Source organism: Tribolium madens, unplaced genomic scaffold, assembly GCF_015345945.1.
Source record: "Tribolium madens isolate multiple individuals breed KSU strain unplaced genomic scaffold, Tmad_KSU_1.1 Scaffold_11;HRSCAF=98;Tcas5.2_LG3b, whole genome shotgun sequence".
NCBI classification, from domain to species: domain Eukaryota; kingdom Metazoa; phylum Arthropoda; class Insecta; order Coleoptera; family Tenebrionidae; genus Tribolium; species Tribolium madens.
The window spans coordinates 5,920,313-5,937,012 of record NW_025400975.1 but is presented as its reverse complement, the minus strand read 5'-3'; the positions used below and the strand labels follow the sequence as shown (position 1 = coordinate 5,937,012).

The 16,700-nt window shown below is 28.3% G+C and overlaps 1 protein-coding gene across 3 annotated transcripts in view; it reads left to right on the top strand.

The window, feature by feature from the left end:
* Window positions 1–429: 429 nt before the first annotated feature.
* Window positions 430–16,700, top strand: part of LOC123005948 (choline transporter-like protein 1) — an 18,397-nt gene continuing 2,126 nt past the window's right edge. The window contains exons 1-12 of one of the 3 annotated variants that reach the window (XM_044400045.1): window positions 430–586; window positions 727–821; window positions 7,349–7,420; window positions 10,785–10,907; window positions 10,962–11,104; window positions 11,160–11,252; window positions 13,684–13,759; window positions 13,811–13,874; window positions 13,927–14,035; window positions 14,089–14,284; window positions 14,334–14,566; window positions 14,689–14,918. In XM_044400045.1, coding sequence (XP_044255980.1) covers window positions 7,373–7,420; window positions 10,785–10,907; window positions 10,962–11,104; window positions 11,160–11,252; window positions 13,684–13,759; window positions 13,811–13,874; window positions 13,927–14,035; window positions 14,089–14,284; window positions 14,334–14,566; window positions 14,689–14,918 — 1,315 coding nt within the window. In that variant the 5' untranslated portion in view covers window positions 430–586; window positions 727–821; window positions 7,349–7,372. Of the gene's footprint in view, window positions 587–726; window positions 822–4,361; window positions 4,421–7,348; window positions 7,421–10,784; window positions 10,908–10,961; window positions 11,105–11,159; window positions 11,253–13,683; window positions 13,760–13,810; window positions 13,875–13,926; window positions 14,036–14,088; window positions 14,285–14,333; window positions 14,567–14,688; window positions 14,919–16,700 lie in introns of those variants that run through there. The other 2 variants (XM_044400054.1, XM_044400062.1) reach the window with 2 other exon arrangements.

Here is a 16,700-nt window from a genome sequence, read left to right as displayed (position 1 = left end):
TTCTTGATGTTTTTATATAAATTTTTTGGGTATTTTTGATGACATGAAATCAATTCACTCAAAGGCGAAGTCAATTAAACAGTTTTTTTATGATAAAATACATTTTATAAACAAATAAATGATACTACAGAAGAGCTAATTTTTAGTTTGTTAAAATTTGGAACATTTCGCTCCCAACTTTCCATCCCTGGTCATTATGATGATCATTCGTAGAATTCATAGTCGATAATGTTTTCGGTTTTCTGTGGTGTAAACTGATTGAATTTTTTCTCAGTTCTTTAGCCCGATTTATTGTTAATTAGAAACCCAAGGTTCCTCTATCCCATGGGGGGCACAGTGGAACCTTGTTGGAACCCGAAGCACACCCCCTAGAGTGCCCTAGATCGTGCCTAGATCCAAGATCCAACCCACCCCTCTCCTGCACCACCCACTCCATTCATCCCCCATCCTCTTCCTTGACATGTGCAGTAGAGCAGTGGAGTCTCGTATTCCGGTTGGTATTTTTGAGTGCTGCTAGATGCTAGATATTCGTTTTAGAAGTGTAAACGTGAACCGTGTGTCTTAGGCTGTGGTCTTACAGTAATTTGTAAGTGATGAATTTGTTTCCTTATTTTGTTTAAATCATTTATTACGGCAATGCGAGAAAAAGCAGTGGGAAAATATAGAAAATCAACTTCGCTTTGCAAAACATAACGGTTTTTATGTGATGTTTGGTTTTTTTTGTAGGGTTTTTTGTTATGTGACTCGTGGGTGGTATTACCGAATCGGTGGTGCAGTGAAAAAAAAAGTGAAGAAGAGAAGAATTTATTTGCATAGCAGAAGTAAGTTGCTTTTGTGATAATGTTTATTTATGAAGTCGATTAAATTGTGAATTCATCACTTGTACAGTCCACTAAACGGAATTTATGATTTTTGCGTTTCAGTTTGTACTGATTTAACGAATACATTTTTTAAAAGTTGAGTTACAGCTTGTCATTTGTGTAAACCTAGTGAGTTTTTGAGAAAAGCTTAATTTTGTTTTTGTCTATAATTAGACGCAGCGTTAATTATCTTATCAGTGCTTCTGCACGGTCAACTAATTAAAGCATAACCACAAATATAAAGGGTGAGTCAGAACTCGCGCCCCAGAGTAAAGTTTCAAGTAAGATGAGATACTAGAAAAATGTTTAAAAAATTCGATATGTCAAAATAATTTGACATTAATTTTTTGACATTTCACATTTTTTTATGTCTATCTATTTAATGATACTGATGATCTTGTATATGTTTTTTCATAATTATTTAGTAAAGGTACAAAAATTTTGCCAATAAAAGCCACAAATAACATTGAACAGAGTTACAATTTAGGATACAGCTTCCTTTTTTTCTCTTTTAATAGCCTATACAAAAAAATATTTTTCTAACAGAAATAGAGAGTGCAAACTTTAAACCTCCATAACTTCGAAATTTTTATAGATAAATTTTTTTTAAACATTTTTTCCATGTTCCTGGTATCTTTCTCTAGGTCGTGAGTTCTGACAGTCTCAGTTTAGTTTTTTAGGGAGTATTTTGAGTTTTATTTTGAATTTTTTCTAATCCTTGGCGGGTTATATGATATATCTGTCTAATAAATTGGTCCAAATTAACTGCACCACCATCTGTAATTAATTAATTAATGTAAATTGTGTTTATTTTTATTTTTTGTGAAATCGAACAGTGTTCTGTTATTACAATTGTCTTTTCGAATTTCTACCTGCGAATAATTAATTTTTAAATTCCTTCGAATTATTTATTTAATTCGAGTAGTCTTACTGAAAAAAAAAACTAACAATGAAAATTTCTACTTACGAACGAGGGATCATTTTTCAATAAAATAAAATCTTCAACCACTTTTACTATACTATAATGAAAAACAGAAATAACTGAAATACCAACATAATAAAGGGTATATTAAAATACGGGTTACAGGTTCATAACCTTCATGAGAAAAATGGTTTTATAGTGGGTTGCTATTTAAAGAAAAATTTTTTGTAGAACTCAAAAACAAAAGAAAATTTCGAAAAACTTTATTCTTGATAAAACATCACATTTTTATAGTACTTTATTATTCATCAATTAAAAAATAAATAGTTTAAACAAAAACCGTTTGATTATTCACCTATTAAAACAATTTAATCTAACAATTTAATTTTTCTTTAATTACTTCCATTTTAGTGAATGTTGTAGCACTTTGTTTTAAAAAACGTCACGTCTCGATATTGAGAACTATTTTCGGGACTGTTTTTTTTTTGCTAAGTTATTTAAAAGAGGCTGGGCTTCTATACAAAGAGCTTGACCTTCGAATTGTGCAGATGTTTTCGTCGAATTCTCTCCAGTTTCTATGGATTAAAAAAAAAATTTTTTTTTTTAGTTTTAGAAATATGACGTTTTTTTACGAAGTCGTTATAAATACTGAAATTAGAATTATTTTATTGTAAAAATAAAGAATAATGGATTCAGTTTAACACAAATGTGATTAAGTGATATTTATTCTATCTCTTGTGCAACTGTGCACTTTTTGGCTACTGAAACTATAGTAATTATTTTTTTTTTAATGTTTAACGTTAAATATATTTTTAATAATTTTAGAAAGACAATTTAATAATATTTTAAATGCAAAAACAATAAATAGGGTGTTTCATTTATTTTTTTTAAGTTATTGAACTTTTAACAAACGCAAAAAATCTTTGCAAATGTTACCACCTTATAACGTATACCTTTTTCTTTGCAGCAGTAAAAAAATATTTTTAGATGTCTTAGTTTTTGTGTAATAAATTTTTTAAAAGGGCATGTTTTCGTCAAAAAAAACCATCTTATTTTAAGCAAAATCGACCAATAAACGTTTAGCTTAAAAACCCCGTCATAAAAACCTACATCCAAGAACGCTAAGAAACTAAAAAAAACACAATTTTTGAGACACGTTATATAGTTGAAAATAATTTTAGGCGATGGACTAGATTAGTTTGTATCAATGTCCTATACAATTTTTTTGAATTTTACAATTTAAAGGTCACTAATGGACTTTTTCAACTCGCTGGGATACCTGGATATGTATATTTTAGTACATATTTATCTACTCTGGAAAAATATGTGGGTACTAAATTTACTTTAACACGTTTCTATTGTTTTTAAACTGAATGTTATGGCTATTGTTTGTTGTTTTAACGTACGAATTCAGGATAAAAGTAAAATACATTTCCAAACCGCAAATGTCGCATCAGTTAGTATACCTAAAACTAACTTGTTGAAAAAAATATGTGAAATCAATTACTGCTTTTGTTTGTCAGAATTTAATTACGGCTGGCTAATGATACCCAGGTACGTCACTGAACCGTCAAGGTTTAGCTTTCCTTTTTGATTTTCCAATCAAGGCCGATTACTGATCTATTTATATGTACAGGTGACCAACTAGTGACTTAATATGTTATAAAGTGGCTACATAGCCGTTATTAAACAAAGCCATTATTTAAAAATAGGCTTTATTATATAATTATAATTCTACAACTTCCATCCACTGAAAAATATTAAAATTGTTTTAAAAGAATGCCTGTAAAAAAGTAGACAAAATACTTGCAAATCTAGTCTTGGTAATTTTAATAAAACAAATTAGCAGTCCCAGTTTTTTTTTTTTCATTTATCTTGATGAAAAATGCCATTAAACATTTTAAAAAACTTCAGTTTTGAAATACATACAATTTTGTTTTGATATGGATATTGCGAGCATATTGTTATGTAACTGATGAGATCATCTCAATTAAAAAACATGTAACGCCAAATCATTTTAAAAAAATGTGTATTTTCCATTTTCACGTTTTTGAAGACCTTGACCCGTGATTGATACAACTTTTCAGGTACGGAAGCACTAATAATCACACTAGACTCGTTTTTAACAGATTATTAACTCTGTTTTAAAAGTCAACATAGCAGCAACATTTTTTGAAATGAAATAAAAGAATTGTGTTATTGGACTAGTGAAAATTGACATGTTATAAATTTGAAGCGTGGTGTAATTTAGTCTAGTTTGTAGTATAATTATTTAACGTCATAAAACATGCATTGTTATTGTCATAACTTAAAAATGCATTTCAATAACCGGATTTTTATCGTCAATGAGATTATTTTTCATATATGTTATTTAATATTAACAAATAACAGTGTTATCATTTTTGACCTTGTTCATGACATTTTTAATCAGGATAATTATTCACAAAATATGTATATTTATTCTGTTCTAATTAAACATAATTTATTTAGATTAGATTGTTTGGATTTACACCGTGTAAATCATGTTAACATTATCTATTCTTGTAATCCTGACTATACAGTGTAACAATAGTTTTACGCAACATTGCAGCCCTTAAGTTAAAATAGTGCAACAGTGCATTCAATAGGGTTTCCTGAAGTAAGAGTAAGACGAAAAAGTACTGACTAAAAAACAATTCTGTTTAATTATAGTTCATTTTTAGATCATAATATTTAATTAAAAAAATTACCATGGTGGGTTGCCATTAAAAAAAAATTCCAGAACTCGAAAACTAAAAGAAATTTCGAAAAATGTTATTCTTGATAAAGTGCTTAGTTTACGAAAAAAAACGCTTGGTTCCATACTTTTTATTCACGTGGTATAATTTATCTTGCTTTTCTTGTTGTTTTTATATCTATTACTCTTCAACTCATAAGTCATAACAAAAGCACTGCTGCGTAAAATTATTGTTGTACGGTATGTATCTATATTTATATCTATATCTATATTCTTTCATTATTTTTGTTTTGATTTGTTTAATTTAATTTAAACGTTTCATAAACATAGGATGAATATAAAGTATGGAACCAAGCGTTTTTTTTTAAATTATTTGCCTCCAGAAAATAATAATTAATATAATTTAAAATAATATAAAAATGTGATCGCATTTTGAGAACGAAATTTTGTTTTGTTTTTGAGTTATGCGTTTTTTTGTCAAAATTGTAATTTATGTAAAAAAAAAATTTGAAAAAACTAAATATACAGTATGTCTCCGGATTGAGTTTACAAGCGGAAAAACATTTTTATCTTTGATTTTACGCCAAAACTGCAAAGGAAAAACATTTTTTGTTATCTGAAACGAGCAAATTTGTAATTCGAGAGAAAAGTTCATTTTTCTCTGGATTTTGGACCGCCAATGTGATAGAACTTAAAAAGCAGAGAAAAATTATCCTAAGTCGAGAATCAAGAGAAAAATTAACTTTTCTTTTCACTGAACCAGAATAATGAAGTTTTAAGTACAGATTTGCTCGTTTCAGGTGGAGCAAAAATGTTTTTTCTTTGCAGTTTTGGCGTAAAATCAAAGATTTTTTTTTCCTTTTGTAAACTCAATCCGGGGACATACTGTATAATTGATCTTGCTTCCTCCTATTGTTTTTATATCTATTACTCTCTAACTCATAACTCAGAAGCACTGCTGCGTAAAATTATTGTTGTACGATATCTATATTTATGTAATGGTTTCTTTATTATTTTTGTTTGGATTTATTTTATTTATTATAAATACAGGATGAATATATACAGTATGGAACCAAGCTTTTTTTTTTTAATCATTTGCCCTCTAGAAAATAAAAATTAATATAATTTAAAGTAATATAAAAAATGTGATCGCATTTTGAGAACGAAATTTTGTTTTGTTTTTGAGTTATGCGGTTTTTTTTTTGTCAAAATTGCAATTTATGTAAAAAAAAAATGAAAAACTAAACATACAGGATGAATATAAAGTATGGAACCAAGCGGTTTTATTTTTAATCATTTGCCTCCAGAAAATAATAATTAATATAAATTAGAGTAATATAAAAAATGTGATCGTATTTTCAGAATAAAATTTTGTTTTGTTTTTGAGTTATGCGATTTTTTTTGTCAAAATTGCAATTTATGTGAAAAATTTTTTTTGAAAAAATTGCTATAGAGTATAGTTTTTATGAGAAAAATGATTTTATAATGGGTTGCCATTTAAAAAAATATATTTTTTTTGTAGAACTCAAAAACAAAAGGAAATTTGGAAAAAAATTATTCTTGTTAAATCATCACATATTTATTGTAGTTTATCACTCATCAATTAGTTTTTTCAAAAAATAAATAGTTTAAGCAAAAAACGTTTGGTTCCATACTTTTTATTCACCTGGTAGAATAGATAGTTGTAATTTTTGGATCATAACCTTCATGACAAAAATGGTGTTATAGTGGGTAGCCATTTTAAAAAATTAAAAATTTTGTAGAAATCAAAAATAAAAGCAAATTTCGAGAAATTTTTTTCTTGATAAAACATCACATTTTTATAGCACTTGATCATTCATCAATTAGTTTTTCCAAAAAAGAAAAAGTTAACAAAAATTTTTTGTTCTATACTTTTTGTTCATCTGCTATGTGTTTGTATATTAAATTTTGAATGAGGACGTAAAATGTACAATTATCAAATACACAAAATACAGGTTTATCTAATGTTGAAAAATACTTCTAGTCGGCTATATTATTTAAAACATACTTTTTAATTTTGGAAATACTCAATCACTGAAATAATCCAGTCGGGCTCAGGACGGTATTGAGGTCAAGACATTATTTTATAATGATAAGGTGACCTTTTTAAAAATAAAGAGGGGGTTATCCCAGCGAGATTTACAATCAAAATTTGTGACCAAATAAAAAGACACAAAAAGTATCTATGTATAGTTTCTCTAATAATAATTAATATCAATGAGAAACATTATGTGAACTCCCTGCCTTCCTACAGAAATATAAATAAAACTTTGCTTCGAGTATACTCGTGAAAATTATGTCACAATTTTTTTGGTGATGATTATAAATGAAATTCGATTACAACAAAAACATATTGAGAATAGTTTAAAATGTGTTAGTTTAATAGTTAATGAAGTAAATATTCTCCAAAAAGCAGTGATTTTTATTAATAAAATGCGATTTTAAGTGAGTTCAGTAAGCTACTGTGGAGGTCTGGAATGCGAAAGTAAATCTCTGGAGTGACTAATTAATATATCAAGTTTCAACACTTACTTCTTGCTAGACAAAACATTTTTTTAAATGTTTCAGATGGTGTTTCAAAAATTCAAACTACGAGTGGGTTTTTTATCAATGTTCCTATACCTGAATCTCTGAACGCTAGGGTTGGTATTTAGAAAGTTTGGTCTTTGGAAAGTCGCAGTTATCTTTCAAGAAAATGTTCTTGGAATTCATAAGAGATAAAATGTTAAAAGCGCATCATCTTTTGTACACACAAATATTTTAGTTATCTAAATTGCACTTTTGCTTAACAATACACTTTATACTTTATCAATATTTATTCTGTTTTAGAAATTAAACTAAATCGGCTTCACGATGGGGGCTTCTAACTCAACTCAAAGACCAGTGCCTCAACCAATAGACGTAAGTAATTATTTCAAATGTCCATTGTTGCATTTTACAATAATTAAGGGTGAACAAGATTTTTTGTGGTTTTTCCCGTTTTGCGCGGCGAGCCGGCGCAGGTGGACACCAAGAAGGTGTTAGGAAAAAAATATTTTAACTAAATTAAAGCTTATTACATTTTCGGTTTTTCTGTACCTTAAATAGTTTCCGAGATATCCGTTAGCAAATATCGCTCTTTAAAAAATAGTTTTTGCCTCACTTTGTATGATGGAGCTTAAATTTTAAGTTTACAGCAAAAGTAATTGTGGCGTAATGTTGGTTGCAGGTTGCAAATTTTACTGTAAGCCTCTAAAAAATAGTGTTTTCGTACCTTTCTCCAAGAAAGTGAGGTTATGTTTCACATCTTGCATGAATGAATGTTCGGATTCGAAGAAAATTTATGAATTTAACGAATGAATACAAATCCGAATTAATTAATTTCACTACTTTTGAATGAAACTAAAGTTTCAAGTGATTGGTTTCTCACATTTTAATGATGGCTGACCTTACACGGCCCAATCAGAATGCTTACAACTTTTACAACAATCTTTACGTTCATTCATTAATATTTTTTTTCGCTAGTATATGATATTTGCTAGTAAATATCTCAAACACTGTTGGAGATACCAAAAATTCGAGAAGGCCATCTTATAAAAAAAATTATGAGCATTCATTTTTTTAAAACAATTTTTTTCGGAATATAAGCAGAAAGCATAAATCGGCATGTTCTTAGTGCCCTCCTGAGCCCAGCTCACTTCGAAGGACCGGAGATTTTTAATTTACGTTCTAACTAAACAAATACACTCGAGAAGTAAGAAAATTATATTCCCACCATGCATTGTACAATTTGTTTTTTTTTATAGTACTTGTAGGTCGTCAACTTTTAGCGGTTACATTATTGACTGGGAAATCCAAATATGTCAATGCTTCGTCTACATACGTATGTGTATCTATCTAATACCGTTTTGTTGGTAATTAACATGAAAAAAACGGTAGGATAGTTGTGTTACAATTTTTTTGAAACAAATAAGGAAATAGAGCACATTATTAAAGTCAAGTTTTTTTTTTCAAGTATTATTTTATACGTATTATAGAGGGTGCGCCAGAACTCGCGCCCAGAGAAAAATGGGTAAGATACCAGGAACATGGAGAAAATGTTAAAAAAAAAATATCTATAAAAATTTCGAAGTTATGAGAGTTTAAGTTTTACACTTTGACGTTATTTATTTCTGTTGAAAAAATAATTTTCCAAGTTTTTTTGCTATGCTATAGACTATTAGAAGAGGAAACAAGGAAGCTGTACTAAATATTTGCAAAAAAACATATATAAGATCATCAGTATCATTAAATAGATATAAAAAAATGTCAAATGTCAAAAAAATTTGACAGAATTTTTTAAATATTTTTTTCCATGTTTCTGGTATCTTATCTTGCTTGAAATTTTTCTTTGGTGCGCGAGTTCTGACACACCTGTATTTTATCTTTATAAGTAATTGCTTTGAACATTGCATAACAATGTGTAAAAACGTTATTGTATTTCATTTAATAATGTCATTAACTCATTAGTCATTATATTGTTTTTTAATGTACAGTGCTGGACAATAAATTTGGTCCACCATTGTCACTTCAAAAAAGTTATTAGTAGATCATGCATTATTGTCAATACATGTGGTCCAAAAGTCAGGAAGAGATTTTATTCTAGCGAAACTATTAATTTTTTTGGCAAATAAATTTATAGGTGTGCAATGGCTATAGAAATGCTATTCAAAAGAAATTATTAATTCTTTATACCTACTTACGAGATAAACATAGTAACCATTTTTTTTTAATGGAAACCTACCTCATTTTTTTTTAGTCGAGCTTGTTACAAGAATTGTTGCTGTGCATTTTTTTTGTAAATTTCACACTTTTTTGTTAAAAAAAGTTTGACTTACATGAATAAAAATTTTTTTTTGAGTAAACTACCAGTATTTTTTCGAAATAAATTAATAAATGTTTAAAGGTTGTAAAGGAGCGATGCCAACATATTTTTTTATTTTAATTATTAATTGTTTAAACTTTTTAGATTACCATACAAATAATTTTTTTCTTAAATAAAAACGGTTTTTTATTTATTGTTTTACAAAGATATGTTTATGCATTTTATATATGTACAAAAATATTTATTAAAAATATTACAATTTATTATGAACATGTTCATCGTTTCCATACCAAGAAGATCCAAGAAGAAGAATTACAATTTATGTTAAAAAAATATAAACTTTATCTGTCAATTGTAAACTTAACCTTTTCAGTCGTAGATAAACAATCTTTATCGTCGTGTATAATATTTCGTTTAATTTTGTACTCACCTACCAGAATTTCTTGAATATAAACAGTAGATAAAAATCACTTTATTTCACTAGACGATAAAAGACTACTTTATCTACTAGAATTAGTTGATGAAAGCTAAACAGTAGATAAAAATTACTTTATTTCACTAGACGATAAGAGACTACTTTATCTACTGAAATTAGTTGATAAAAGCACTCTTTAACATTGAGTCCAAAATAAAAAATTGTGATAGGTTTCCATTTAGCATTTAAAAAAAATGTTACTATGTTTATCTCGTAAGTATAAACAATTAATTCAATTAATTAAACAATTAATTAATTAATTCAATTTTTTTTGAATAGAATTTTTATAGTGCATACCTATAAATTTATTTGCCAAAAGAATTGACAGTTTCGCCAGAATAAAACCGTTTTCAGACTTTTGGACCATCCTGTATAATTAATGTGCAGATTTTTTTGTCATAACACCACCACTGTCAGGCATTAAACTGTTATCAATCAAATTTTTTTCAGTTACATACTTTAATAAAGTTCGAAATGTTTAATTTAATTTTTTTTGATGATACATTTAGTATTACTCTTATCGTTTGTAATATTTGATTACGATACTTTTCTTTACGAATTAATTAATACTGAAACTGTGTAATTAATTAATTTACACAGTTTCAAAATCAGTGTAAAAAAGATTTTATCGAAAAAAGTTGTTGGCCTTTCAAGCCTTGAGGCTATTTTTCAGATCATTATGAGAAGTTTCTTATATGGGTCAAACTACACACATATTTCAAACTTGCTGTTCTCGAGAAAATAACAAACATGGAACATCTTAGAAATCAATATCTGGCAACTTAGACAAAATATTTTATTTTAACAAACCAAATTTTCTAGTCACTAATATCATCATTTATTCTATTTTAGAGAACAAGGATTATTATCACTGGATAACCATCAAAACAATACGAAATTTTTGTTTATGCCCAAACATTCATAGTTGACTAAATTTTTATTTTCAGATAGGAGAGTTCAGGAAGAATGTGGGGATTGGGGATACTTACCAAATACCAGAAATTCCAGCGAAAAGGAGAGTGACCGATTTTAAATTCACGATTGTGTTTGGAGTTTTCTTAGCCATCTTGGTGGGTTTTAGTTAATATAAAAAGTCCAATAATTTCTAACTCTCACATTCGCAGGTACCCTTTTTAATATACACATTTATCCAATCTGATCTCGATAGATTAATTAACGGATATGACAAATGCGGCAACGTTTGTGGCGAGAAAAATACTCAAGTTTTTGGTATTAATTGCTCGGGACAAGACATGACAAATAAGCCGTATGATAACATAGTGTGTAATTAGGCATATTTTATGCAAAAATTTATTTTTAAGATTTCTGAGACTTCTGAAAAATAGGAATGCCTTGTCGGAGGACGACGAACAATTCATTAGGGATGAATGTGTCAATGAATGTGGGCCTGGATAGTAAGTACAAAGTAGAAAATATATTTAATTCATTTCCCTAATGTGAATCAGGTTTAATGGCCAAAAAAAGTGTCAAAATTAGTGAAAAGTTGTAGAAAATGATTTTTCTATTTTTATTTATCAGCGATTATCCTGGTGCCTCCACCATTTTAATTGATTTTAATAAAACTATTTTATTAAAAATATCAATTATTTAAAAGATTTTGTTGAATCGATGTAGAAGATCAAGCTTTTTTCTTCAATTTGGGTCATCTTTTTAACAGTACTTTGACTATAGATTCTTATTTCAGAGATTATCCCGGCGCCTTCACCATTTTTGCATTTAAAATAATAATAATAAAGCGCCTTTATTGAATTGTATGTACAAGTAAATACAACTCAGGAGGCAAAGTCTAGCATCTGCTATTCATACTTAACCCCCTTAACAATAAAAAAAAATGAAAAATTGCATTAAAGTTTAACTAAAATTAAAAAAAAACTATTTTAGTAGAAATAACAGGAGTTAAAACAAGAAGAAAATAACAAAAAGCAAGCAGTAATAAACATTTTATATATGAACACTGACAAGAAATAATTGTATATTTGGTCTACCGAAAGCCAACCAAGTTCTTTTATTTTTTGAAATACATGGACAAATTTTCTTAATTTGTAAATAAAACGAGAGCACGAATTTTGTATTTTTTGTAATTTATATTTAGATTGATAATTTAAACATGAATAATAAATAATGAGACCATAATTAAGGTTGGAAAGCACCAATGACTCGCATAGTTTTTTTCGAATAATTGGAATATAACATTTTTAAAACAATATAAGACCTCTTTACAATCAAGTTGACATGTTCTCTAAATCGTAATTTCGAATCCATTATAATTCCAATATTTTTCACACTGTTTGAGATACTTATTTCCATATTATTTTGAGATGAATTTCCGAGTTGATTTTTTTTATTTCTTGTGGAAATGCAAATTGATGAACATTTACTCGAATTTAAATTCAAATCAATGCTTTTATAAAATAAGAAAATTTCATTTAAATTTTGATTAATAAAATTGCAAGCTTTTTCTACATCGTTAGCATCAAAATGATAGTACAACTGTGTATCATCTGCAAAGGCATGGATGTTAACATATTTTACCTATTCTAATATTTCTGCGCTGTATATTAAAAATAGAAGTGGTGCCAAAATTGAACCCTGCGGAACACCGGATGTAATATTTCCTGCTCTTGATTGTGAGGGACCTATAGTAACAATTTGTTTCCTATTAGTAAGATACGAATTAAAAAAAAAAAGTTGAACTGTTGTCAAAACCATAGAAAGTTAATTTTGCACATAAAAGTGAGTGGTCTAAAGTGTCAAATGCTTTAGAAAAATCCAACAATGTCACAATGATGGTATCACCTTTATCCAAAGCTCTAAAGCAATCATCAAGAATTTTTCTAAAATTTTTGATAAGACGGGTAATATGCTAATGGGTTTTTTTGGGTAAAGGACGCACCAAAGCAGTTTTCCACATTTCTGGATAATATCCAATCTAAATACAGCAGTTGACAATGTGAGTAATCCATTTCGTCAATATGCGTGAACATAATTTCAACATCTTTGCAGAAATGTTATTAACACCAAGAGCATTTGATTTTAAATCATTAATTATCTCTTGAACTTGAAAAAAACTGTTTACGTTAAATTTTTTTACCTTTAAGCAAAAATATCGCATTAGCACAAATATTTGGCATACTAAATACTGACAAAAAGTAATTATTGACACCATCAACATTAGAGTTGGATATATCACTGTCACCTTTTTTTATTTCTTTTTTATCTAATTTTTTACTTGTAGCAGTCAAATATGCTTTTTTCTCTTGCCTTATTGCATTTACAGTAAGATTGTGCACTTGTTTTCATTCAAAAATGTTTCAGATACTCCAACAATATCAAAGTTATATTCAGTAATTAAAGTAGTAAGTTCTTGGAAACCAGTGAACAATGAACGAACATTTAAAAAACACCTTTTCGATTTACCCATAATCTGTTTTAGATTGAAGAAGTTCTAATTGCTTTTTGTGAACAGCACATTTTGAAATCTAGTAAATCTAGTAAAAAATTGCGAGATCAGTCTACCATTAAAAAATAGGAAAACTGTATAATTCGACGACAGTGATTAATAATTGGGGTTTTAAAATTATAACTTAGATTGTCATATTGCCAGTGATGTTGTTCAAAAATTTGTCAAAATCTGATTTTTTAAGGCACTTTTTTATCACTTATCTAACCTCGTAGCTCGAAGTTCTAGATCTTTAAACGTCCCACCCTCTAAGTTCAAAAAAAATTTGTGTTGGTGTTATAGAAATTTGATCAAATTGTGAAATTTTGTCGCAGAGAAAAATATTCTACTGTTCTAAAATTTTGTTGTTAAAATATCTTTTCTAGCGTGGAGTTGTTCAACCGATGTTATCCTTCGACATCATCATCTAAGATTGAAGACGACTCGGAGAAAGTCTTTGCAGTATGAAACTCAAACATCATCAATCAAATTTACCATTTTCTGTGTTTTTAGAATATAGGTCGAGACATCAATAAATCTGCGGGTTACATAGTTCTAATGTGCCTCATAGGATTGGGTACCTAAATAGGTCATAACACAAATACGAATTTTGAATATTTTTGTTTTAGTCTTTTCTGTTGGAATGCTTTTCTTGTTCAGATATTTCGTTGCGGTGGTCGTTTGGGTTATACTCATCGGTTCACTTCTCGGAATCATTGCTTTGGCTGGAATATTCTGGTGAGTAAAAACACACCAATTAATTATTTTTTTTAATTTTAAATACATGTTAGGTACTTGAATAGCAACCAGACTGGCTCCAACTCTTCTGGTTTTCAAACCCTAGCTATTTTCTTCACAGTCCTTTCAGTGCTTTTAATAATAGTATTAATTTGCATGTTTAAGAGAATCAAACTCGTCATCCGACTGTTTAAAGAAGCAATCAAGGTTATTTTTGGCATTCCTGTAATTGTTTTTGAACCTGTTTTGGTCAGTTATGCAATTTTGATTATCTCAAGTATTAATTGTTCTCTTTTAGACGTTTGTTGCAAGCACTATTTTATTGATAATATTCGTATTCTTTTTGATTGTAATGTCCACCGCTGGAATCTTGCAAAAAATAGACTTTGATATGTGTGACTACATCCCAAATTTTGCGATTCTCTTTACCTTGTTCTTGCACCTCGTGATTAGTTTGTGGATGTGGCAATTTATTATTGGTTGCCAACATGTGGTCATTTCTGGCGCCGTCGCATCTTACTATTTCGCAAGGTAACAGTTGAGAAAACAATGATTTTAAGTCTTTTCAAAGATTAAAAAATCGCAATTCTAGGACATTGTTTTCACAAATTTGTGTCGTGCTCCTTAAAGACGAAACAAAACGTATTTTTTAGGGACAAGTCATCTGTCGTTTCCCCCGTCTACACCAGTTTTTACAATTTGGTCAGATATCACCTAGGTTCGGTCGCTTTTGGTTCTTTTATTATTACAATTATTGCCCTAATCAGAGCTTTGATAAGAGGTTTAATAAATAACAAACATGCCAAACTTTTGGTCGACTGCTGCTTAGGAGCTATTGAGGACTTCCTGAAATTCCTTTCCAAGAACGCTTACATCCTTATAGGTATTTTCACGAAACATTTTGGAATAATTCTATGCCAAAACGATCACTTTTAAAACGCATTGTTTCTGATTTTTGTATGTTATAGAAACGTGTAAAAATAAGTGACACGTATTTCACTTTCACCGTTTTTTAATTTTTTCAATGTATGTTGAAAAAATGGATTGACAAAAATAAGTACCTCGTAACAAAAAGAATTTTATCTAAAGAGCAAATCAACATATTGAAACGATTTTTTTTAAATAATTGATATAAGTAGGTACACTACGGAAGTGTTAATACATGTATTCTAAAAATTTGTTATTAACAAATAATTTAAAAATATTGTGTAAACGAAAAGATAAACAATTACGCAGGTTTTTAAATGTCTCAAAAAATTTATGTTAAAACTCTCATATTTTTACTATGTCTAAGATCGCCTGAAAGTAGGGTTTCCTTGGAAATTAAATAGAAAAATTACCAATTTCCGTCACAAATAAACTGTTGTATAGAAAACACATAATTTCGAATAACTTATTAACATTTATTTTTCAAAAAATATCAATAATAAATACAAATTCCTCGGTTGAGGAAGAGTTCTCTCTATATCTTTTTTTATTCTATTTTCTGATATTAAAATAAAAGTATGTAGATTTCGCGTACCTTTTATGAGCTTCGTTCGACTAAAATGATCATTTAAAAAATCGCAAAGTCTTTCAACTTGTCGATTAGATTATACAGGGTGTGTCAAAAGTCCCGGATCAACGTAACATGCCATAGAAAGTAAGATACCAGGAACATGGAAAAAATGTAAAAAAAATTCTGTTGGAAAAATAATTTTCCATTTTTTTGCTACAGTCTATTAGAAGAGGAAACAAGGAAGCTGTATCCTAAATTGTAACTCTGTCTAATGTTATTTGTGGCTTTTATTGACAAAATTATCGTACCTTTATTAAATAATTATAAAAAAAAAACATATACAAGATCATCAATATCATTAAATAGACATAAATAAAAATAGTCAATTTTCAAAAAATAATTGTTAAAATTTTTTTACAGATTTTTTTAACGTTTTTTTCATGTTCCTGGTATATTACCTTATATGGCATGTCACGTTGGTCCGGGAATTTTGACACAAACGTAACATGTGAAATATTTGTGAAGTATTTACTCAACCGAAGAATTTGTTTTTTATTATTGATATTTTTTGAAAAATAAATTTTAATAAATTATTGAAAATTATGTGTTTTCTTTAGAACTGTTTATTAGTGATGGTAACTGGTAATTTTTCTATTTAAATTCCAAAGAAACGCTACTTTCAGGCGATCTGAGGAGCTCATGCACTATGCAGCGCTCTCAAAAAAATTTTTTTTTCACCTATTTTTAAAACGTCCGTTTTGAAACTTATGTGAAGACATAGTAAAAATGTGAGAGTTTTTACATAAATTTTTTGAGAGTTTTAAAAACCTACGTAATTGTTATTTTTTTGTTTAAACAATATATTTTTAAATTATTTGTTAATATTTTTTTTAGAATACATGTATTATCACGTCCGTAATATACAGTCAGCGTAGAAAAGATTGTCTTCCTAATAAACCCTTAGAGGCTGAACTCATAAGCCACAACAATAAATCTTTTTTATTGTAAACGTCATTTCTTATTCAACACCATATTTAGTTTGAAGTGAAGCTTAGTTTTACGTTCAATTGAGTAAGTAACAAATTATTTTAATAAATTTACAACTTTATATTGTAACTAAAAATTAAATTAAAGATAATTATAATTGATGATTAATTAGCTATTTAT